The 24,958-nt window shown below is 38.8% G+C and overlaps 2 protein-coding genes and 1 long non-coding RNA gene across 5 annotated transcripts in view; 1 reads left to right on the top strand and 2 right to left on the bottom strand.

Annotated features, from left to right (window-relative positions):
* The window catches only part of plcg1 (phospholipase C, gamma 1), a 29,126-nt gene extending 23,637 nt beyond the window's left edge, over window positions 1-5,489 (bottom strand). For all 3 annotated transcript variants that reach the window (XM_028581926.1, XM_028581925.1, XM_028581924.1), the window contains exons 1-2: window positions 5,173-5,489; window positions 3,430-3,717 (exon numbers count right to left, since the gene is read on the bottom strand). In XM_028581926.1, the coding sequence (XP_028437727.1) occupies window positions 3,430-3,646 (217 nt within the window). In that variant the 5' untranslated portion in view covers window positions 3,647-3,717; window positions 5,173-5,489. The remainder of the gene's footprint in view (window positions 1-3,429; window positions 3,718-5,172) is intronic.
* A 5,230-nt stretch (window positions 5,490-10,719) lies between these two features.
* Window positions 10,720-14,505, top strand: LOC114558147 (uncharacterized). Its single transcript, XR_003692926.1, has 3 exons — window positions 10,720-11,011; window positions 13,271-13,430; window positions 14,049-14,505. It is a non-coding gene; the product is annotated as an uncharacterized LOC114558147 (long non-coding RNA).
* Window positions 12,149-24,600, bottom strand: top1b (DNA topoisomerase Ib). The gene is made up of 21 exons (XM_028581927.1): window positions 24,467-24,600; window positions 24,148-24,172; window positions 22,543-22,639; window positions 21,900-22,032; window positions 21,724-21,779; window positions 21,447-21,551; window positions 21,221-21,311; window positions 21,031-21,116; window positions 20,778-20,893; window positions 20,569-20,690; window positions 20,335-20,457; window positions 20,059-20,246; window positions 18,849-18,993; window positions 18,524-18,667; window positions 17,890-18,075; window positions 17,340-17,408; window positions 17,082-17,196; window positions 15,917-16,044; window positions 15,641-15,735; window positions 15,191-15,340; window positions 12,149-13,303 (listed from the first exon to the last, which is right to left on the bottom strand). Exons 1-21 carry the CDS (start codon window positions 24,497-24,499, stop codon window positions 13,201-13,203), a joined length of 2,310 nt encoding a protein of 769 aa, XP_028437728.1. The 5' UTR covers window positions 24,500-24,600; the 3' UTR covers window positions 12,149-13,200.
* Window positions 24,601-24,958: the final 358 nt, after the last annotated feature.

Here is a 24,958-nt window from a genome sequence, read left to right on the forward strand (position 1 = left end):
CATATTACCATGTCCAAAATGTAAGACAATATCTAGTCTCATATCACAATATCAATAGAATATCGATATATTGCTCAGCGCTATGTGCACTGTCCTACTGCGACCTTAGCAGACCTATTCTGCAGTAGTTGTAGCATGCAGCCATTAAACAAAGCTGTGCAGAAAATCTTGTCCGGAATTTTGCGTTAGGAGTCACAGTTGTGTGTTAACTACTGGTTGAGTTAGTCCAGCAGCGGAAGCTTAGTGTGAGTGGGGCCGACGGCTGACAGAGCACCAAGTGAGACTTGAAAATGTGGACTGAGCACTAATTCACCGATTATCAGAGAAGTCTTGTGGATACATGAACAAAGACACAGATTCAGACTCACGAAGTGTGAATCATTACTTATCACAGACATGCGTGTAGTACATTTAAGCCTATTAAGGTGCTTAACACACGCTTGCCACGTAACTTTATTCAGAGAACTGTGAAAGTACATAACTTATTATATAACTTTCAAACAGCCTAAGAGGTAGTGAACGCGATATGTTGTGCAGTGCTACATATCTATGGCACCGCTGATTCTGCAGATCAGTTCCCCTCTTCTGGTTTAAGATGTGATGTATAAAATCTTTTAATCACAGTATATGTCATGTAATATTGTTGTATCAACATTTAATGTGGCATAGCCCGACTGATATTGTTTTTTAAAAGGCTAATATTGATTTCAATATTTAGGGAGGATAAAGTAATCGGCAAAACAATCTAACTTGTTTTTTTATTATACATAAAACACATTGGGGATGGGCATTTCAAGCAAAAATACTATTCCATATTCACTGGGAACTAGTAAGTATTTAATTCACACAGGAGTATGTAAAAATGTGCTTTACAATGTGGTTATTCATATAGACTACTTATTTATTAAACTACCACAATACATGCTATATTGTGATAAACGATTTTGGCCATATGGCCTAGCCCTATCGGTTAATACAATATATTGACCTGATTTACCAGTCTAGCTCCAGTGATTGTATATTTTCTGGAAACTAAATGGAGCAAAAGGTACTTAAAAGGCAGATCCTTAAAATTGATGTAAACCTCTTGTGAACACAAAGCCGTCCTGCTCATTGGTTTGCATCATTGCCAAATACAACCAAAGATAATAAAAGGGACAGCACCTTGGTGCTGTCACATCCAGTGCTAATCAGTGAAATCAGCTTCTGTAACCTTTATTATACCAGAAAACCTGCATCCTAAAATCCCCTACTTCAGAGAGGATCTGACACTGTGGTGGGCACCAAGAAGCAAGATGGGAGGTTTCACTAGTGGGGCACCAAAGTTGTTAAGTCATAGCTTGAGAGTGTGACATGTGACACGTGAAAGCTCATTCATAAAAAAAAAAAAGAAAACTAAAAAAACCAACTAAAACTGGCTCATTCAGTAAAGTGTGTCAAAGCCTGTCAGTTAACTCGGTTTACTCCTACTGGACGATAAAGTAGCAACATAATGTGTCACAGTCAAACATGACTCTGATTCATGCTGCCTTATTATCAGTAACATACTCAGGAAAAGAGAAGTTCTCAAGATGGGTTGTATGATAGAGATTTACTGAGGGTACTATATGTGATGTTTCGCAAAAGTCTCTCTAATGTCAAAACAATACACTCGTGCATTGTAGCATAATGTAGACTTTTGGCACACATTTTCACTTGAAAAGACTGCGATTGTACATGTCAATTATCCAAACATTTAGGTTTATAACATGCCCTGCCTACACTTTCAACCACTCTGTTACCGCCATTTTTTTGGCAAGACCACATCCTGCTCTGTCAAGCCAGACGTACCATCACATGATGATACACGTTTGGTTGGCAAGATAGGCCGATCCATTTGCACGAAACGAACATTTTAAAAGAAAAGACCACTAAAAACAGAAATCAATCTGGGAGAAAAAAAATCCAAAATCCACTTCGATCAACCGACAAAAAAGGTACGCTTCTTAGAATTTTATATTTAGCAACAAACTAGAGTGCTGTTTCCACAGTTAATGGACATCATTCTGTCACTGTCTTTGATAAAATGTTCCCCAATGATCACACACTTCCAGTAAAACCCCTCATATTCTATTTCTGTACATTAACGAGCCGCCTAGGCCGATTTCACCTCTTCAGGAGTATCAAATGGCAGCTATGAGCTTGTGTGTGAGCAGAGAAGATGATACTGTTGGCTTAAAAAAAAAAAAAAAAAACCTAAGCCTACCATCTTTTTTTTTTTGCTCTTTTTGCTGCATCCGGAGCAGAGTGCAGCTGTGCACAAGGCATCCTGCTACTCGAGAGACAGACGACTTAACAACTCACTGAAGGCCTGCGTGTCCTCGGTTAGACATGCTGTTTTGTTCAAGATTAACCTTAATGTATTAATGCAACAAAAGGAGTTCCAGAAATGCTACTTTCTTTGTGTTGTCGACTCTGCATTTGTATCTTAGATGTGATTTATCTACTGCTGGACAACAACGGTTGTTTCTTTAATATCTACCAAGACTCGCACCTGCTCTGTCAAAACATTTTATAATGCTAGAAACTAAAAATAATTGGGCTAACTCAACTCTCTGAAATATAAACAGCAACAAACCAAATCCTATACATCACTGTTTCCCAAACGTTTTAAAGACCCGTACCCTTTCAGACTTTCATCTTCCCACACACACACACACACACACACACACACACACACACACACACACACACACACACACACACACACACACACACACACACACACACACACACACACACACACACACACACACACACACACACACACACACACACACACACACACACACACACACACGATAGAAACTTTCAGGAAGTAATCAGAGCTGAAATAAATGTGTAGTAAATATATGTAGTATTGACATCGGGAAATGAAACTGGGATGTTCTTTTCTTCTTTTGTAATATTGTTAAATAGCTTGCATGTTGTCTTTTCCGGTCTTTGAGGCAGTTAATAAAAAGTCTGTCGTTTTTGTTTCAATCTATGTAAGATTGACAATTACCTTTCATTTCCACATAATACTAATCATGTTTCTCCAGAGTTTCTTCTGATCTGCAATATTAATGCATTTAGTCAATGACCTCTTGATATTTAGTTTCACCAAGCCCTACGACTTACATTTTTTACGCTCTGAAGGATTTTGTAAGGGACGTCTTCAATCCTAAGTGACATCATTTACCAGCTGTTCACAACACCATCATGTCATTAGTGCTTACCGAGTCTTTTGTAAGCCATTCAAGCATCTCCCAGCACTTCGTAGTTTTCATATTTCTGAATCTATGTAAACCAACTTGTTCTGGCATGGATACCTTACCTTCACATTTACAACCAGCACTCAGGAGCATTACTACCTGTGTATGTTTGTGTTGGTGTTCGCACACTACTCACTCTCTCCCTCTATTTTATCCGTGCCCCGAGTCCAGATAATAGTCCTGGTCTCCAGTTTGACTTGAAATGTCCGTCTCTCTGGCCGCTGGGACTTCTTAGAATAAAACAGTGTCAGTACTGTGCCCAGCTCCAAGTCTCTGTACAGGTTGTTCATCTCTGTGTCGTTGTCCATCCAAGGAACAGGTCCGTTGGAAAAGAACCCTGAAGTCCCAGCCATGTTCACTTCCCCTGTTTGTTGTCCGTTTCCTCTCAGAACAATCTGCTCAGTCCAGGCCTAGACAGGGATACCTACAGCAGCAGAAGAAGGGGGGAGGGAGGGATCTGTGAAATTACATCTCACCAGGGACTTCTAGTGTGTTGGTACTGTACACGCATTATACGGCAGTGACGAGTTGATGTTGTCAGGAGACGCGTTTTAAATAATACTGAAAACTTTACTGTGTGCAGCACATGTTTAAATACCTGAAATGCTGCCAATAGTGTAAGAGAGAAAACGTTTTTTTCAGCATCCAAAATCTTTCAATTACTTTCATCTTACGGTTTGAATATACATTTTATATATTTTGAAAATGCTCCTACCCATATTTTGACATATATGTAAAATTGAGTAGTATGAGTATTAACCCTGAATCATGTCCATTTATTTAAAAACAACATTTTAACCAAAATTATTTGTGTTTAGTGATGACAAAAAAGTGAACATACACATATATATATATATATATATATATATATATATATATATATATATATATATATATATATATATATATATATATATATATATATATATATATATATATATATATATATATATATATATATATATCTCAAAACGTAAAATTATTATTCATTTTTGCATATTTGCATATTTTGTTTTACACGAATATGGACTGATTTCATGTTTTATACATTTGGTACATATTAAACATGTCACAAAACCTACTTAATTAGTACATAATGTGGTACTAAAACAGCATGCATATACATATATACACATACATATACATACATACATACATACATAAAAGTAGCTATGCTCTATTAAAAAAAGTAATGTCCAAAGTCATTTAAAAATATATACTTGTTATACTTGTGTGCAAAGTATAACATTTCAACATTTCATAACATAACGTTATATGATGGTATTGATTTTTCTATGTGGGTAAGGTCAGTATTGAGTAACACGGTTAAAAAAAACAAAAACAGCAACAGTAGGCTCCTATGATTTATCGTTAACAGCGATGGAAATACATGACAGCTGCAACCTTAAAACGTCTGGCAATTAGCTAAGTAAAACGTGTTGATTAAACTAATCACGCCAGATGACTTTCTCTCCAACATGATTTTACCTTCAATTCTAGCAGCCGGGATGTTTCTGATTTAGACTGATCTTTAAAACTAACAGGCCTGTAACCTGCTGCAGTCCGTCCCACGGGAAAACAAAGTTTCCTTTGGATAGAAGAGGCATCACATTATTGGGAATACAACTGGTGGCGAATGGAGGCAGAGTGGGATAACAAGAAACGTCTGGCTATTTTCACAGCGTGGAAACGGGGCCGGTGAGCGCTAGCATTTCGCTGGGCCAGAAGGAAGAATCACAGCTGGTTTACCACTGAAGAAAAAACAACCCAGGCAGTAGTTGCTTTTCAGCCCTTTCCCCCACCTCTATTTTCGCCTTACCGTGCGGAAAAAAATCAACTGGAAAACAACACGTCGCAGGGACTGCTGTGCTGTACCTACCGCTGCAATCTCGGCCCGACCGCACATCTCCAACGGCTGCTCCTCTCGCGCTCCCGTCGTTTTCTCCTTCTCCTTTGCCCCCCACACACCGGTTTGCCGTGATTAAATCATCGCTAGGCCCTGAAAAAGCGCTGCGGTCCCGACGACAACAATCCCCGTTTCCTCTTCTACCCTCCCGCCGTCCATAGAGAGAGGCATGCAGACAGCGAGAACCGTGGTACGACTTCGCAAGTTTGTCTGCTCTCAGATGTAGCTAGCGCAGGCCCTTCCCCCCCCCCAGCCGACCACCACAGCACAGATGTCAATCGGCGGAGTCAAAATCCAGGCTTCCGCTGCGGGATTTCACAATAAAAGACGTGTCAAGGAACTTGTTGCTCTGTTTTGGAGGAGACGCGGTAGGGAGACTGGTTGAGTAGGGTTGTAATCTAGTACTGTTCTTAAGTACAGTTTTCGAGGTTCCTTTTACTTTTCTTGAGTATTTTCATTTTCTGCTATTTAAAGCTATAATCGCGAAGATTTTCATTCAAATAAATGTCTGTTTATTTCAATTAAGGAGCACAATGGGGATTGAGCCTAGCACTGATAAAAGTGTATTGCAATGTTTATATATTTGCAGTATTACGACTGGGTGTCTGGCGTAACATCTATTTTTACACTGTGGTAGCCTATTGGTACTTTTACAGGCTCTGAATACTTCTTCCACCACTAGTAATATGTTTTAGTATTTATCCTAGTTTGTACCTTTCATGTAATTATTATAACATCATTACATTATGAAATGTAATTATTAATACTTTTTTTTAACATCCCATTACATTGGGGTCAAAGACATTTTTTAAGTTGTAAAAAAAAGAATAGAGAACAACATTTAAAACACACACAGCCTTTTCTATTACAATGTTTTTGTGGACATGGCCATAAGCCTTAAATCTATTTGCTTGTCTGCTATATATTCCTTCATTGTACGGAGCATTAGAATTTAAACACAAATTGCATCCTTTCTCGTTCAAAGTTTGTTTTTATTGTTTTTAACAACATAAATCACATTCACAGTCCCCCACCCCTTAGAATAGCATCCATACTGTCCATTAAATCAAAATAGAATTGTAAGAACCGAGTATACATACAAACATACTAACAAACATTAACCTCCAACCAAACACAACAAATACATACATACATAAAGAATAAAAAAAGAAAAAAGAAATAAAAATAATTAAAAAAATAAAATGAATAAATAAATAAAGTGTCCATAGTAGTGGCATTATTTAAACAGACTTATCAACATATTCAATAAAAGAGCGCCACAGCTCAAAAAATTGTTTTTCCGATCCTCTTAGCTAATACCTAATTTTTTTCGAGGCAGAGACAAGACATCATATCTTTGATCCATTGAGTGTGAGTGGGTGGCAAGGGGTCTTTCCACTTTAATAATATTGCTCTACGTGCGATCAGGGAAGAGAAAGCAAGGACCTTACACATTGATGCTGCCCAGTAGTAAAACATAAAATTAGGTCAGGACATACCACCATTGCATCTAGGCCTCTGAAGGCAAAGGTATGCTTTGCGTAAACGAGGGTGCTTACCATTCCAAATGAAAGAAGAGATAACAGAGTCCAAAGATTTAAAAAAAGACAGGGGAAGAAGTAAAGGTAAACACTGAAAGAGATAAAGAAATTTAGGAAGCACCACCATTTTAATGGAATTAATGCGCCCAATAAGGGAAATCTTTAAAGGTGACCATTTAGAAAGATCTTTCTTAATCCGTTCAAGAAGCATGCCAAAATTATGTTTAAAAAGATGCTTATGATGGCGAGTGATACAGACCCCAAGATAAGTGAGCTTATTCTTGACTAGTTTCAGAGGTATGTTGGAATACTGTAATTGCGTATCTACCTTGTTAATTGGAAAAAGTTCACTCTTGTGCAGATTAAGCCTCTAGCCAGAAAGCCACCAAAATTCTCAAGCAAAGATAGAGCTGCAGGTAATGAAGTTTGTGGATTTGATATAAAAAGCAGTAGATCGTCTGCATATCGAGTTAACCTATGCATGGTCTCACCTCGGGTAATTCCAGTGATCTGCTGACTCTGGCGTAGGGCGACTGCTAGGGGCTCAATAGCTAAAGTAAATAGTAGTGGGCTTAGCGGACAGCCCTGTCGGGTTCCGCGATGCAAGTTAAATGGCCTAGAGTACAGACCATTACTTAGGACTACTGCAGAGGGAGCACTATAAAGTAATTTAATCCAGGAAAGAAAGATTGGGCCAAATACAAATTTTTCTAAAACTAAAAAAAGGTACTCCCACTCAACCCTGTTGAACGCCTTCTCTGCATCTAAAGAGACAACACATTCTGGAATGGCCTGATGCTGAGAGTATACCACATTAAGTAATCGGCGGATATTAAAAAATGATTGCCGATTTTTTATAAACCCTGTTTGATCAGGAAAGATGATAGTGGGGAGGACATCTTCAAGTCTTGAGGCAAGCACCTTCGCTATAATTTTAACGTCGCAGTTGAGCAGAGAAATTGGCCTATATGACGCACAGTCTAAGGGGTCTTTATCCTTTTTCAGTAATAAAGAGATACAGGCTTGATTTAACGTTGGGGGACGAGTCCCAGTCTTAAGAGACTCAGAAAAAACAGATGTCAAAAAAGGAGCGAGCTGTAGTGAGAATTTTTTATAGAATTCTGACAGAAAGCCGTCAGGTCCTGGGGTTTTGCTGGATTGTAAAGAAGAGATAGCCGCCGCCACTTCCTCCTGAGAAACCGGCGCCTTTAAAAGGTTGCGAACATCAGAGGATAAAGTGGGGACATTTAGTCGGCCAAGAAAATCTTCGATATCCCCCTGCAAAGAGGGTTCAGATGTATACAAAGTAGAATAAAAATCTCTGAACTTGTCATTAATAGTATTTTGATCAGGTGTGACCTCCCCATTATCTAAACGAAGACCAGTTATAATTTGTTTAGCACGTAGTCCTCGCAGCAGATCAGCTAAAACTTTCCCTGATTTTTCCCCACTTTCATAAAAAACCAACTCCTGGTTTTCCTCAAAAGGCCCTCTATCTCATTGGTTGAAAGCAAGTCGAGCTCTGATTTAAGTTTAAGACGTTTCTCATACAAATCTGGCGTGGGAGACCTAGCATATTGTTCATCTAATTTTGAAATATCATTAGCGAGTGAGATTTGCTTTTCTTTAGAGAGCTTTCTTTTATTAGCACCGTATGAAATAATTTGGCCTCTAATATATGCCTTAAGGGCCTCCCTTACTGTTGAGTCTGAGACTTCCGCTGATTTGTTAACGCTTAGAAAAAAAGGAATTTGGTCAGCAACAAAGGAAACAAAATTATCATCTGACAAGAGTGAATTATTGAAACGCCAGTTAATCCTAGGTGAAGGCAAATTTGGAAAAGTCAGTTCAAGAGTAAGAGGAGCATGGTCCAAAATAATAATACTTTCATATGCACAAGACTGAACTCTAGAAATTAAACCATTATCCAGAACAAAGTAATCAATCCGAGAGTAAGAAAAAAAAGAATACTCTCTTTTTTCCGGGTGCAAACGCCGCCATACATCCGATATACCATATTCAGAAAAATAATTATTTAGAAAAATGGAGGATTTGTTTGCAGTGCATTTGTTCGCCCCTTCCAAACACGATTGAGGTAATTGTGATCTGCGATGCGTAAATGGGTTTCTTGCAAGAAAGCAACCTCTGCTTCGAGCTGTCGAAGATGAGCAAGAACTCTGTTTCTCTTAACTGGATGGTTTAAGCCCTTGACGTTCCAACTGAAAAATTAGAGTATTTATCAGAAGCCTGTGATCGGAGAATGAAAATAAAAGAATTACAAAAAGTAAAATGACATAACCTCAACAAAGGAACAACAAATATAAAAGTCTTAAGGTCAGCACGACGCCATCTCATACAGAAACTAACCCACCCACAAAATCAACCCAACCCTTAAAGAACATTGCAATGACAGCAAAACTACCCATTAGAACAAGAACTAAATGTTCTGAACACTTCCTTATTTCGCCTTATCTTATATAGCCTAATCCTCAATCCCTTAAGGCAAAGCAAGGCAAGGCAGCTTTATTTGTATAGCACATAGCAACAAGGCAATTCAAAGTGCTTTACATGAAACATTAAAAAACAGTTAGAAAACAATTAAAAACAATTTCAAACCATTAAAAAACAAAAAATAAAATGTAAAGAGCAATTAGAAAACAATTTAAAATCATTAAAAGACAAGAATAAAATGTACAGTGCAGTATAAGAATTTTAAAGAAAGAGCAGTTAAAAATAGGTTATTTAAAGAAAGGCAACATTAAAAAGATAGGTCTTCAGCCTGGATTTAAAAGAACTGAGAGTTACAGCGGACCTGCAGTTTTCTGGGAGTTTGTTCCAGATATGTGGAGCATAAAAACTGAACGCTGCTTCCCCCTGTTTAGTTCTGACTCTGGGGACAACAAGTAGACCTGTCCCAGACGACTTGAGAGGTCTGGGTGGGTCATAGTGTAGTAGCAGATCAGAAATGAATTTTGGCCCTAAACCGTTTAGTGATTTATAAACCAGCTAAAGTATTTTGAAATAAATTCTTTGAGGCACTGGAAGCCAGTGTAAAGACTTCAGTACTGGAGTGATGTGATCCATTTTCTTGGTTTTAGTGAGGACTCGGGCAGCAGCGTTTTGAATCAGCTGCAGTTGTCTGATTGATTTTTTAGGGAGACCTATAAAGACACCATTACAGTAGTCAAGTCTATTGAAGATAAAAGCATGGACACGTTTTTCCAAATCCTGCTGAGACATAAGTCCTTTAACCCTTGATATATTTTTAAGGTGGTAATAGGCTGATTTTGTAATTTTCTTAATGTGGCTTTTAAAATTCAGGTCTGAGTCCATGACTACACCAAGATTTCTGGCTTTGTCTGTTGTTTTTAACATTGTCGTTTGAAGCTGAGTGCTGACCTTAAAACAAAGTATCCTCATTATACAACACATAGATAACACTACAGTATCACATAGTACGCTTAACATACGAGCAGACCCATGGCATAGCCTAATGATCCTTGGATCATACTATGACCAATGTAATGATCACAGGGAAAATCAAAATAAATGAGAATGTAAAAAATATAAAAAATGTCCCTAAAGCAAACCAAAATTACAATCAAACTCTCGCAAGCAGTATTTGTGATTGCGCCAAAAAAAATTAAATAAACGAGATAGGCCTACATCGTACAACAAATCTAATTCAACGATGACCTCAGATTAAGCACAGCACAAATCAGTCATTAGAAACGTAGAAATGACCGTAGGCTATGATGTAAAACATTTTCAATGAACAGTAAACCATGTATAGCTATAATGTCAGAGAGCTCAGGAAAGTCTGGCGTAGTTAAGTCAAAGTTGTACAGCGGGCTCCCTCATGACATAAAAAGTAAAGAAAGTAAATAAAGTTTATTGAACGGCCGTTATAGCACTAAGAGGCACTACGGTGAGCCGTCAAAAATTCCTTGGCCTCATCCACCAATGCAAGCATCTTTTGCTCACCTTCCTTAGTCAGGATCCTCAGCCTTGCGGGAAAAAGAAGGGATGGCTTAAATCCAAGATTGTAGAGCTCTGCCATTACCCCTCGATATTGAGCTCGCTGTTCCAGAACCTCCGGACTGTAGTCATAATGGCGATCGGGTTGCCATGGTACTGCAAGGATCCTCTTCTTTTACGGGCCTCGCGTATCAAAATTGCAACCTTCCTATAAATCCAAATATGCACAAGGTGTTTTAAATAGGCTTGATATTAATTTGTGGACACCATCACCAGACCTAATGAGACAACAGGTATGTTTTTTTTATTGGATTTTACTATGATCTAAATGTAAACCCATCTAAATAGTACATAAAAGGGAGACTTTTTTACAGCTTCCTGCACCTTACATGTAATGGGATTTTTGCGTTGCCATGTATGAATGGAAGCCCTGCCATACATACATTATTTATACAACTCAAAGCACAGTAATTCTTTTATTTCTGATAATGTTTCGTCATCTTTTTTTTAGCCTTATGTTATGGAGGACGCCCGGATTGCTCGGTTGGTGGAGCGGGCGCCCATGTGTAGGGGTTTGCTCCTCGACGCAGCGGGCCCGGGTTCGACTCCGACCTGCGGCCCATTGCTGCATGTCATTCCCCCTCTCTCTCTCTCTCCTTTCATTTCTTCAGCTGTCCTGTCAATAAAGGCCTAGAAATGCCTAAAAAATAATCTTAAAAAAAGCCTTATGTTATGCAATCTTCAACTTTGATTTAGCTCTGCCTTGCCTCTGTAACGGCTAGCTACTTTAAAGTTGAACTACTTTTGTGGTGTGTGTTCGGATATCCCACTTCCAATGCACATTGCAGTAAGAAGATAGGTAGAAGTGAATACCATTATCTTTATTTGGCCATAATTACCCTACTTCCGGTAATCTTGAAGTCAGCTTGACGCAGCTCATGTCTCCAGTGTGAGCGCCTGTTATCGGCCTCTTAAAGAAGCAGATCTTCTGCTGATACTGTACATCATAATTAGCTGTCCCCTCAACATAACTTGTATCAAAACTTGTCACGTTAACAGGTAACTTTGTGATAATTTCCCCTTTAACTAATACTGCATTTCATTGCAAGATCCAAATGACAAATAAAAGGCCAAGTTGTTGGTTTTGTTCTTCAAATTGATCTACTTTTTTCTTTCTATAAAAATAATCACATTGTCTTTGATCATTTACTTAAATGGGGATGAAATGAAATGTTCCCTTTGAGTGAAAATGGAAAATAATATTGAGAAATAGTTTTAGAGAGACATCATTGGAAATTGGACTGTGATCTATGACTTCACTGATCACTGTTGATTACTACATCTCTAACAGGATTATGTTTTTCTTTGTATACTCAGGGGATCAGCTCATTTTTACACACACAAAAAAAGGATAAAGCGAGGACGAAAAGGACAAGGTTGATGTTTTATTCTGAAAACTGCAAAGCTCAAAACAATAAGCATTCAACCAATCTGGAGTCGTGTGATAAATAATCAAATAGCAAGAAATATTAAACACAAAAGTTAGAATATCCATTCACATTTGGAAATTAAGGAGGCCACTTTCTGCTTAATCACAGCAATACAAACAGCACACTACAATGATAGACTTCTGTGACATTTTTTGGCAAAATCTGCATCCCTCTTAGAAAATGTCTCTGTCTCTCTTTTAGCGCTGGCACACAAAACATGATGCTTTACTTCAGCTACTTCAAGTAACTCAGAGGAATGTTACCATTGTGAAACTGTGAAAACAGATACACACACGTTGCATATGAACAATGAAGAGCTTCTTGTTGACAATGCATATAGCACACATTTTATAAAACACTGAATCATAGATACTAAAAATGACTAAAATATGTACATCCCTGAAATAAACAACATAATCAAACTTAATGCAAAAAAGATGACATGTGTGCTAATAATTATATAAGCATAGTGCTAGAGTTTTATATTCTTCACACTGTCATCAGTCTGTAATTTTATTGTACCAATCTTTCACACAATTCCACAAATTGAAATGCATCCTATTATCTCTCGTCGTTCTTCACAGTCTCCCATACAAACATTTATTATTTCATTATTCTATGACAATATAGAATGTCTCAATAAGTCTGATGGCTTACAAATTTCAGTACAGTTGTGTCTGACTAAATATAATACTAATGTGTTTAGAGGTGTTTGATCGTGGACAGCTGCAGCTACATACACACTACTGTCATTTTGTTTTTTAAAAGTGAGTTGCCCTTTAGCAGCTTGGTCAAATGGTTTAGCAGTTATTTTCCTATATTCACAGCCAATTCATATATATACAGCACAATTATTAAACTGTGGTCACAGTTCCAACAAAGCTTTGTCCTCATAGCCCTGCAGTAACCACACAGTGGAATCATTTGACATCCACTACAAACCATCTCTACAATCAAAGGCATATTTAGAAAAGGTAAAACATTAAGTGTGTTTAAAACTCATAGTCCTTTTCAGCCATGTCAATCGCCCAGGCAAACTTCTCTCTCTGGGTTTTGTTGTAGATCTTCTCAATGGGAACATCCCATTTCTTGCACCTGGAGAGGAGGGAAGATGGACCAGTTAAGGGCAAAAAAAATGACTGAGCTAATCCACTCACTGGCTGCAACACTGTGCAACACTGCTCACTATTCACTGCACAGGAAATTCCATAAAGAAGTGACAGTGAGTCAGTTGTTAACAGAAAGTCTTAAACTCATGTGCATTGCATTAATGTTGTTGTGACTTGATTAGTAACCATTGCTTGTTTACTGCTTCTTACATTGAACTGGGAAAGGTTCCACTATGTATTACTATATTATTGTAATATATCTTCTATAATAAAACCTTAATTCACTCATATGATAAGGTCCTGATATAGACCTTTTAAACAGCAGACCTTTTGACTTGTCATCATAGCAGGCAAAGCACAGGCAAAACAAATTTAATTAACAATTGCTCAGTTCCATTAAGTGTAAATACCAGTGAGCAAGCACGCAAAATACCAGTACCCTGAATCTAGCTTACCTAAATGGAATGCACTCATTATTAATGTTAGTGATTTCACCTGTGCTTTTCCTATTAGGACATGTCAAAAATGTATGCTGTAAAAAGGTCCATTGTGTATGGTGGCTCACTGTCACACTGACACGGCTTACTGGGACACTTTAATAGAACAGAGCCATTGCTATTGTTAATGTTATTAGTAACAGCTTGTCTTTTCATGCGATGACCATGTCAAAATGTATGCAGTGAAAAGGCCTGCTGGAGAACTTGGCTCAACCATGTACATTTTATTTATAGGTGGGTATTCTGAACACTAAGTTGAGAAGCACTTGGCCCCGAGCTTTCGGACTGGACAGACCATCATTCATCAGTCTCTCGCCACTGTCCTGCAAACCAAACCATTCGAGGGGGAGCAGGGAGTATAAGTGACTTCTCTGTCTTAAAATGCAGCAACATCATACATTTACTCTGGGCTTATGCACAAAGATGCACTTAAACTGAGAAATGTATTTAAAATCAAGGGATCCTGTGAGTTCTACGTGATAATTGTTTAAGTTTTAAGGCACACCTGTGTTCCCATTTTGGATTAAACTGTCATTCTGTTTTTTTTTTTACGTCTGTAATAAGGTCACACTAGAACAATGATCAAAGCAGTTTACAATAAAACTTTAAGTTTTACACAAGCTGTGCTTGACTGTTAAGATCAGTATTACTGTAATAGAGGCTACTGTTATATAAATAATGTGAAGCAGGAATGAAGGAGCTACTAAAACAAGTAGACACATATAATTATGTAAATGTAATATAATGTAATAAGTGATATTTTCTGAAAAAATAAATCATAATATTTTTGGTAGCTAGCTACCTCGTCATTTTTCTTGTTAATTTTGTGCACCACCCTACTAGGGGGGGGGGGGCTTACAATCAGGCGAAACATGGAGCATTCCTGTATCCATTGTGCTTGAGGAGGAGGCTCTCCATAAATAGCAGTGGGGCACGGGTTAGGGAGGGCTGACCACTGTTCCCCTTCTCTGTGGCCCGTCCCTTCATTCAGCCACAGTCAGCTCCTCATTGACTTCCCACATGGAGGAAGGAGTGCTGTTTGGGGACGCTCCCTGGCTCTCAGAAACAAACACCATTGTTCCTCACACTCACACGCTTTTCTTCCTCTTATTTTCCTTCTGCAGCCGTTAGCTTTTTTGCTTGCGCTGCTCCTTTTCCTACAATGCAAGAGTATTTCCTGCCTTTCTGTCACCAAGGTAGATATGTACCCCGCGCACCCACCCATAGAAAGCTGGCCTATTAAACAGTAGGCGGCCTACTCATTTACTCATTGGTCACTGTTTTGTTTGTTTTTTACTGTAGTGACAGCTGTAGTCAAATAATTCTTAGTAGTTAATAAACAGAGGTAAACAGCTTCTGCCGTGCCACATAAATACCAAGCAACAGAGATGCGTGGATCCAGATAGTTGAGCTTGGAGGTGCCCAGAGCAATCTGCTTATTCTCCTCTCTGTCTGTGGCCTGAACCTGGAGCTTCATCAGCTGCTCCTCTATCCTCTGGATAGCTTTACGCTTCAACTCCACAGCCCTGAGAGAGACACAAAGACAGACAGAGGGAAGAAGAAAGATAGATCCAGAAAAAGAGACATACAGAGAAAGACAGAGATGTATACAGGCAGAGACACAGGGACACAGAGACACAGAGAGAGGAAGAATTATAGAGATTGAGTGAAAAACAGATGTCCTAAACATAACATTGATGTTTAGAAGTCTGTACAAAGACAACTTTGTGGCTTTACATTCCACCAGGTTTAATTAGGTAAGTAACGGATAAAAACCATGACATGACGTCTCTCACACTGATTAGCAGCCGGTCCGGCTTTCTTACTTTTTGCTCTTGTCATCATGGGAAGCCTTGTGATCAGCCTTGGCGGCCTTCAGCTGCTTCCTGGCTGCTGACAGTTGATTCTGTTTCTCGTCGATCTGCAATCACAACAAACATGCGCCGAGTGAAGTAAATAATCTGCATCACGTAGAGAGGGAACATCTTTATTTTTCATAATGACAAAAGCATCCCAATTTCCTTCAAGATACCAAGACAACATAGCTTGTGGTGGGACAAAAACAAACAAACAAACAAGAAAGGTGGAACACAGGGGCTTACCTTGGTCTGAAGGTTTTGCATGGACTTCTCAAATGTTTTGGGTGGAGCTCTCTGATGGTTACAGAGGATGGCCACTGCCCGGTTGGCACGGTTGTATGACAGGATTTTAGCTGGGAGGCTGTCATCAGCTAGAGTACCAACAATTACAAAAGGTAGGAGAAGTAGTTTCAAATTATTGAAATTGTGAAATCACTGACCCAAATTGTGTAGTGATTATGTATTTAAAGGCACAATAAGTCTTAGTCATGTACAGTAAATTACAGGTACAGTACTTGTTAATAATGTAATTACACAAAATCTGTCAAAATATACTTGTAACCTGACTGAAAAGGCTTCTAAAGTTGGTATGTGTACACTGTTTTTCTGTAGGGTTCACAGCCCCACCTCCTTTATCTCTACTTCTACAATCCCAAACATATATTAATTTTGGCCACTATATACAGTATTTGTTTCCCCAATATCAAAATGTCTGTCTTCACCTGTCGATATATATTTCAGCGTATTGGGACTTATAACGGTGTTTTTCATAGCTCAACACTACAAGATTATAGCTACAGTAAACTACTCACGTTTTTTATTTATTTCATTTGAGTAGATGATGGGGTGTTTTTTTTACATGAAGATTGTGATTTATTATTGGTTGCTGTCAGGTATGTTTTATTGCACCTGAATTTATATTCCATGTTGAACATTCTATTACAAAGCCTTTTGTTGTACTATTCCCCAGTGGGAGAAGATCTAGAGCGGGCAGTTTTATTTACATGGAGGTTTTGCTTTATTATCTGTCCATGTCAGAAATGAACTCCAAAGAGATCCTATTCACATATACCTATGCATATATTGAAGGGAATCATTTTTGGCAAAAAAAAAACAGTTCTCTATCAATTTTACACTTTAGAACTCCTTACAGATATTAAATTAATGGATGGATTTAATTATTCTTTTGGAGTTTACTTTGATGTATGCTGATAAACAATATAATTATTACCTAGATTACATCATGTGGAATCATTTGTTGAGTGTAATGATCCATAAAGCTTTTTCCTATTATACTTTTCCAGAGATTCTTTGTGCAATTCATTGCACATTTAAAGATCAATCTTTCAGATTTCCATAGACATTTAAGGAAAAAACAGTGTGACTGGCTGAAGCTGCTGTCACTCACGGCAGGCAAGTTCTTTGAGCTGCTGTTGCAGGGTGATGGAGGCATTGTAGGTACGAAAGACCTTGGCCGTCAGGCCATCCATCAGCTCCTGTAAGTGCTTATTCAGAATAGAAGTCTGCAGGGGACACCGAGAAAGAAAAGAGGGAAAGAGGGTACAGATGGGAGAGTCAGAGTAAATAGAGTGAAACAAGCGTTACAACTAAAAAATGTTCATATAGACTGAAGCCCCGGAGGCATATATTCGTGTGCGTTTCTTACATTCAGTCTGTCAAAGAGGTCATCTTCAGGCTGCTTGTTCTCTAGGAACAGCTGGAGGTTTTTAAAGACCTGATAGGAAATCAGCAGAGTGTTTTAGCATGAAATCACTTACATTTATGACTTCAGACTAACAGTGTTCAGGGATGCACAAGCCTTTTCTGCCAGATGGGGGTGCTATATTATTTCTGTGGTTTATTACAGGTTAATTGTCTTTTGTATGTATTTCTGTAAGTGTGGCCAAATAGAAGGTGTGTGTGTGTGTGTGTGTGTGTGTGTGTGTGTGTGTGCTTATGTGTCTGCTCCAGTAAAAGCAGGAAACAGACCACTGTCTGAGGCAGTGCTGACCAAAAGCTTTTAGTGCCCGATCACCTGTCTGTGCAAACATCCTCCTGAGTGTACCAACTTCTTAGCTCATTAACACTAAATTCACATATCTGTCAAATAAACACCCGACACCACCCTCATAAAACCACATAAAACCAGTTCTGTCTTCTCTTCTCTCCCTCCATTCCCACATTCCTCTATTCAATGTCCCTTCCCATACTCTTACCCTCTTCTCCACGGGGATCTTGTTGTAGTAACGGATGGAGTCTTTTCCCAAGAAGTCAAACTCCACCACATACTCCTGGTCGTCCATCTTGGGGTACAGTTTGATGTGCTCCACCCGCAGCGAACAGCAGCCAACTGTGTCTGCTGTCTCACCTTCCTCCTTTTCGTTGCCCGCCCTCAGTGCAAGCTACAAGTGGGAAACATGATCACACATCGTTATCATTACCAAGACTTAAAGGGGAATTATTCTAATTTTCAGGTTCATACTTGTATTTTGTATTTCTCCTAGAACATGTTTACATGCTGTAATTAAAAAAGAAGAAGAAAAAAACACTTTATTTTTCTCATACTGAGAAAAATATGAGAAATCTGAATATACCTTTATTCATGAAGGGAGCCCTTGTGGTTAATGGAAATGACAAAATGGGGTCTGTAGTAAAATTAAACTGTACATTTCAGCGTTTCATTGCAAAGGTGCAATGTAACATTGAGGGGAACCTTACTCTTACGGTAAATTTCATTCTCCATCCAGTGCTTTTTTCATATGCATCACTAGTTCAAATCAAAGATATGATGGTTGCAAGAAATTATTTTTTTGTATTTTATCGTTGCATTTTTACTGTATTTCTCCTTACCTTGTCTATGAAATACAGTGCCACAGCTCTCTGCCTGATCCTCATCTCTTTTGACTTCCAGTCGTCTCTATACTGATTACGAATGCGATCTACACACTTCTTCAGCCGCCGAGCAGTCTCATACTTCTGCCAGTCCTTCTCCCCCTGCCATACACACAAATTGCTTATTCAATGTAAATGTAAATTTTTTTGAAAAATTTACATTTATTCAATAGGAAAACAGATGGATCATTTTTTTCATCAAGGAATAACTGGTGAAATATTTACATTTAGGATTAAGTCAGGCTTTTAGGGTTGAAGCTAAAAGATGTGAGAGCACAGGTACCTTGATCCTGGAGCTAGGATTCAACATGATGTACTTGATGGAGCCCTGAATGTTCTCTGTCCAAGATGCCAGCCAGGTTACCTTGTTGTCATGGCGAACTTCCTTCCATTTTGTTCCTGGGGGAGGTTTAGGGTGCTTCGAGTCCCTACATAAAAGAGGCAGGTTTACCACGAATAGGTGTGAAATGTATTGAAAGCTAGGTTTAAGGTTCTTTATTGGTCATGTGCACAACAATACAGAAGTAGTCGTTGGCAATGGAAATCTTAGGCCTCAGCTTGTCACAAATGAATGTTTAGCACAGAGTTTCCCACTGGTTTCTCTGGGTGCAGTGTCCACTGACACAGTGTTTCTACCTGTGTGTTGATTAAGGTACACTAAACGGCACTTATTACCTGAAATGAATTTTTTGGATTTATTTTCATCTTAATGGGATTTAAAGGAATAACATTATATTGTAAACACTACAGCTATGAAATAAGAGAAATGTCACTGTAAAACAAACCCCATTATGACCAGTATGTGGGTGTCGACATGTCCTCCCTGGGTCATGTTATTGTTTGTACACACGCAGCATACTCTGACAGGAAGACTACCTTCGAGACATCGCCGGCATGTGTGCAAATGCGTTCCAGAGATGCCCCTGCCATACTGTACATACCACATGTGGCAAATACATTGTCTTGCATCTGAATGACTTTATTTTCTATATGCTACCTTTTGTTGAATTATTTTAGGGAACCCAACATGTCAAGCAATGTTGTTTTTAACATGCACTAAATAAATCAAATCAATGGTACAAATTAGCCTTTCCACACACACTCACACACTGCCCGAGGCACAGAGTGACAGACATAAAAATAAAATTATTCCTACTGTCTCTATAAATAACCTGAGCAATCACAACATATCAGTTAGAGGATGGAAGGGAAGAAAATGTAAAAAGAAGGTTCAACAGGGATAGAGGGGTTAAGAGCAGGACAGAGAATGGAAGGTATATGTCTGTGGCTCTGTCAAATCAGAGGTTACAAGTTAAATTCATGGAACCTCACCTACAGTGGTTTGACAGGGCCACCTTGTGGTAAAAACTCAAAAATAGACATACTATTACCATCAGAGTTTTGTGTTCTTCATATGCATCCAAAAACTCAACTAAAATGGAAAGTTCCATGGCAGTGAGGGTGGTGATAACATTGGTGGTGAGATTACCCACTTGCTACAGTTAATAATGATGTCTTCAGGTCTGATGCGTCGTTTCAGCATGCCCATCTTCGGATGATCGCCTCGTCCTCGGAACAGGCCTGGTGGCTCGATGCGGAAGTTTCCGATCCTTTCCTTGTGGTTGTCCATTAAGCAGAAACCGTACTCCTGGAGGAGTCTCTCATTCTCCTCTTTGATTTTCTACAAAGTGTATAAAAACATGAAAATACAATGAGAGCTGTCATAATGTCTTTTAGGGTTGGGAGAGTCTGCATGAATGCAAGCCTACCTGTTTCTCCTCTTTTGACATCTGTTTCCTAGCTTCTGATTGGGCCTTGAAGTATTCATTCATCTCACTGAAGTTGCACTTGTTCAGGTCGGTGATCTTGGACTTCTCCTCGGATGTCATTTCCTGAAAAAAAAAGAGAAGACATCTGTAGCATCCATGAACTTAAATACTTACACGGTATCCACCCTCTGTAGACTCTGGCTCGAGATACTCGAATATGTGTTATCTCCTCACCTTCCTCCAGTCCTTAAAGAAGTTCTTCCTGAAGATGTCCTTAGTGGTGTACTCATGATCCAACATCTTGGCAAAAAATGTAGCTACCTCCTCAGCAGGAGCACTGAGTTTCATAGGCTTACCTACAAATACAGAAACATCAGATCGTAGTCCTGACCAAAAATATGTTATAATGATTAATAATATTTCTTTTCCACGGACAGTCTCACCATCATAGTAAAATTTGACTTTGTCAGGCATAGGTTCATACGGAGGGGCAAACACTGGACCCTTATGCTCAAGGAAGCGCCATTTGGATCCATCTGTAGATCTTTCCTCCTCCCACCTAGTCACCAGAAACAACAAAAATACAACCCATGAGAAAGGACAAATATGGCATATACTTCTCAGTAGCTGTTTATATCCTTGTTTGTTGTGTAATTTCCTAAGGAAAAGAACAATTTGTCCCTGACGTTATCTTACCATTTCCACTTCTCCTCTTCTTCTTTCTTGGCTTTCTTTCCTTCTGTTCCCTTCTTGTCTTTTGTCTTCTTTTTGGGCTTGATGTCCTATAACAAGTAAAGAGAACAGATTAATTCTAGAGAACACAATCAGCAGACAGACATGAAAATGTATTCAACAAAAAAATGATTAAATAAAAAACGTTATGAACCTCATCCTCCTCATCATCTTCATACTCATGTTTCCTCTTCTTGGCCTTTTTGTCATGCTCTGTCTTGACCTTTTTGGGCTTGTATACAAATCTGTAAACAAATGTATTAATAATGGTATTTCAGATTAAAGAACAGACAGTGACAGACCATGAAGCGTCAGGGGCATGGCCTTTTTTTTTTACAAAGCATAAAGTAAAGATCTGGTTTAATTTGTATGATACCCACTCTTCATCATCATATTCCCGTTTGGAGGTCTTGTTGTGTTGGGGAGAAGGGTAGAACCCATTGTCTTCTTCAGGCTCGCTCTTAATGGCAGAAGGGCTTGTATCTCTAAGTCACATATTAAAGACATTTAAATACACATTAGTTTTGCAATCTCCTATTAATCATAACCAAGCAATGGTTAAGCTTGAAGTTAATGTTTTCCAGAGTAACTTATGGCCAGAACTGCTTTATAATTACTTTCATTTTACATCAGAAACAACAGAGCAATTCTGTTTACCTTACATATCCATTTTCTTTCTCTTTTTTAGGCTTGTCTACATGGGATGACCTGATCTGTGGGAAAAAGGAGGAAATATATTAGCATATCTCTCGCTGTCTTTTAATAAGTAAAATGTACTTTAACCGCTGAAGTTCATGTCACAAAATAATAATGGTCATGATGGCAAAACACACCTTCTCTTCTCTCCTCTTCTCTTTGTCCTTGTCTTTCTCTTTGTGTTTTTCCCTGTGCTTGTCTGCGCTGCTGTCGCTGTGCTTCAGCTTCTCTTTGTCTCTGTGTTTCTTCTCAGAGTGGTCCTTATGTTCGCTGGAACACAGAAGCCGCAGAGGTCAGAGATCAAGTGCAAGAGGTCAGACGTGGTCCAGATGCCCAGACACAAAAAAATGTCATCGACAAAGCACAAACCACCAGCAAATAAAAAACAATTACAGTGTCATGGACAACTGCCAATAAGAATGGTTGTGACTGAACCAGACAAAAATGAAAACATAACCACTATCCCACAAGGGTTCAAATTACAAATGCACTGCAGATGTCATTCATAAAAGTGGATTTCATGGAGTCCCTGTGATGTATGTTTGCTGATTTAACATGTCAGCATTCTATTAGTTTCATTTAAATCAGCTGTACCCTAGGTGATTCTCCTATGTTCCTTTTTTTTGTTGTATCATACTGCCAGAATCTGTATCCAAATGCATGGACTTTGTCAAGATTATCATTTCAGGAGCTGTAGACAGCAGCATTGGTCAGTTCATATGCAAAAAAAACATCTACTCGAGTCCTGTCAACGAAAAAATGACAGGAAGATATCCCTACCTGTTGCTGTGCTTGAATTTCTCTCTCTCTTTGTCTTTCTTGTGGTCTTTGTGTCTGTATTCCTTGTCTTTGTGCTTGTCTTTATGTTTGTGGGTGTCTAGGATACAAAAGAGAGATCAACTTGTTTAGCAGCACACAAAAGAATCATAATAAAAACACATTTGCCCAATGTGTATATATGAGAATCGATTTAGATGCCCCCCCATGTGTTTATTTGAGCTCGAAAGTGTATTAACACTAGTAGACAGAAAAAAAAAACATCCTCCATATGTCTTCTATATCCCACCACCCTACTCTTCAAAGTTACACTCCCATTAGCCCTCAGTGCCCTGCATTACTCCCAACACAAATTTGTTGTAGCTGACCCACAATCCCCCTGAGGTTCAACCTTCATCTTCATCCTCCAGGACAAACCTGTATGGTGATGTTAGAGGTATTTCCTTCACAAAAGAAAAAGGGACTTGATAATGATAGTAACCTTGTTATACTTTAGTATTTGCCACAAGATCGCTGTATATTCCGGCAATATTCTCACAACATTCGTCGCATATATATTAAACATAATAGCTTTTTTTCAGCTGGCTTTTATATAACTTTTGATGTCGGCTTAGCTCTTTAAATAGAAAATATGGGATTGTAGGCTGAGATGAAAAGTAATTTTCATACTCTCATTCGCTCTCAGTGCACCTAGTCAAATGATTAGCCTGTAACAATATGAGTCTACATACTAAAATGTATCCTGCTGAGTAAAATCCATCCCGAGGTAAACCTGGTTTGGCTTGATCATCACCTCGTGGCGCCCTGTTGTTATGGCAGTTTAATAACGGGTATTATCCATGGTATTATCTTCTATATATGAAACAGTAACACACATCCCCAATTATAAACCAAATCAATTCCCATAGACTGCTTTGCTTTTCATAACATCAGGCAGCAAACTAAGCCTCCAAGAAAAAGTGCTCTCAACTTTGCATGGGTAGCCTATACTAATACTCTTGTGTGGAGGCTTTAATTTCTGCAAAAATGACTGCTCAAGGCTATGCTTTTAATAATGAAGTGCAACTTTCTTTTCTGTGTCTTGAAGTTTTAAACTTGTGTGTGAACATTCACTGTTTACAATGCAGATAAATGTCTCTAGCACAGAGATGGAGGCAGGGGACAGCTGGTGGTGAGATACGGGTAGGGAGAGGCGATAAGCTCCCAGCTCTCGCCTCCATATCACGGCAGACAGTTGGCCCTATGATCGGCGCCCTGGCTGTTACATACAGAAAAAGAAAATGGCGCAGAGACTAAGTCCTCAGCCCCAATTCTGCCACTTTCGGCTTCATAATTCGTTGCAATTGCACGTACATATAATCAAATCAAAGCATGCAAAATAAACACGATGCCAGGCCCTTTCGGAATACCCCAGCAGATAAAAAAACAGAGAGTCGCAAGTGTGCATTTCGGACCCTCTTTTTGAACAATAGCCGCAAGAGAGTGGAGGAGAAGGGACTTAGTCTCTGGGACGCCATTTCTGTCCTTTAAAAACTAACAGTAGACTGGGCACGATTCCGACTAGAAATAAGAGTCAATATGAATAAAAATCCTCATCACAGGACCTACCGCCTCCTTTAGATCCAGAATTGACCTGGAAATGGTGAAAAAAGATGATTTTAATATTTCAATTTAGAAAATGCCGGTTGCTCGGTTATTCAAGTTTCAATTGGCACCCTGTAAATGCATGTAATTTGCTACAATATAATGCAAATAATCCACATCATTTCAAAGTTTTCACTAAAAATGATAAAGACAACAGCGTAACTTATTACGTTAGCGAACGTTTCTTAACCATTATTTTATATCATGACGATTAATACTTCTGTTATTACCAAGGTATAAACACAAACTGACCAAAAACCACAAATTATTGACCAAGAGGTACCTGAGAGTTTCCATGCCCATGCTCTCCGCTCATGGCCAAGTTGTTTTTGTTTATAAAGCAGGTGAAGTTATCACAGTAGACAGCTGTTCAGGATGCGAGGCTCAGGGAACCCTAACTGACAGACTGGAACTGGAATGGAGTCCCAACATTTACTGACTGCGCATGCTCACACCGACCTGAACGCCGAGAAAATACTCTGCGTGGTCTCTACCTGAACTAGTATCAAAATGTCAAGTCGGTTACGTCAATGTTGATTCTTCATCCTTTCAAATTACACTCACTATTTTATTACATTCATACAGGATACATATCCTCGAGCATCATGTTCTGTCAGCGTTTTAACTTCTCTTTACCTAAATGGAGTCCTGACTGTTTACATCACACTCCGCCTCCTGCTAGTGCTTTTCAATAATACAGTACATTAATGCAGTTCTGGTAGGAATTAGCAAACAGAGACTGCCCTGAAAATGATCAGCAACCTAATAACACATG

This window comes from Perca flavescens, chromosome 7 (genome assembly GCF_004354835.1).
Source record: "Perca flavescens isolate YP-PL-M2 chromosome 7, PFLA_1.0, whole genome shotgun sequence".
Classification (NCBI taxonomy): Eukaryota; Metazoa; Chordata; class Actinopteri; order Perciformes; family Percidae; genus Perca; species Perca flavescens.

Excerpts from the sequence above, each read along its gene's own strand:
- top1b (XM_028581927.1), bottom strand. The coding sequence starts at position 24,499 with ATGAGCGGAGAGCATGGGCATGGAAACTCTCAG. Across the intron at positions 18,994-20,058 it reads ATCATTATTAACTGTAGCAA|GGACTCGAAGCACCCTAAAC; the intron begins GTGGGTAATCTC and ends TCTTTTATGTAG. Across the intron at positions 17,197-17,339 it reads ACCTCTTTGACAGACTGAAT|ACTTCTATTCTGAATAAGCA; the intron begins GTAAGAAACGCA and ends TGTCCCCTGCAG.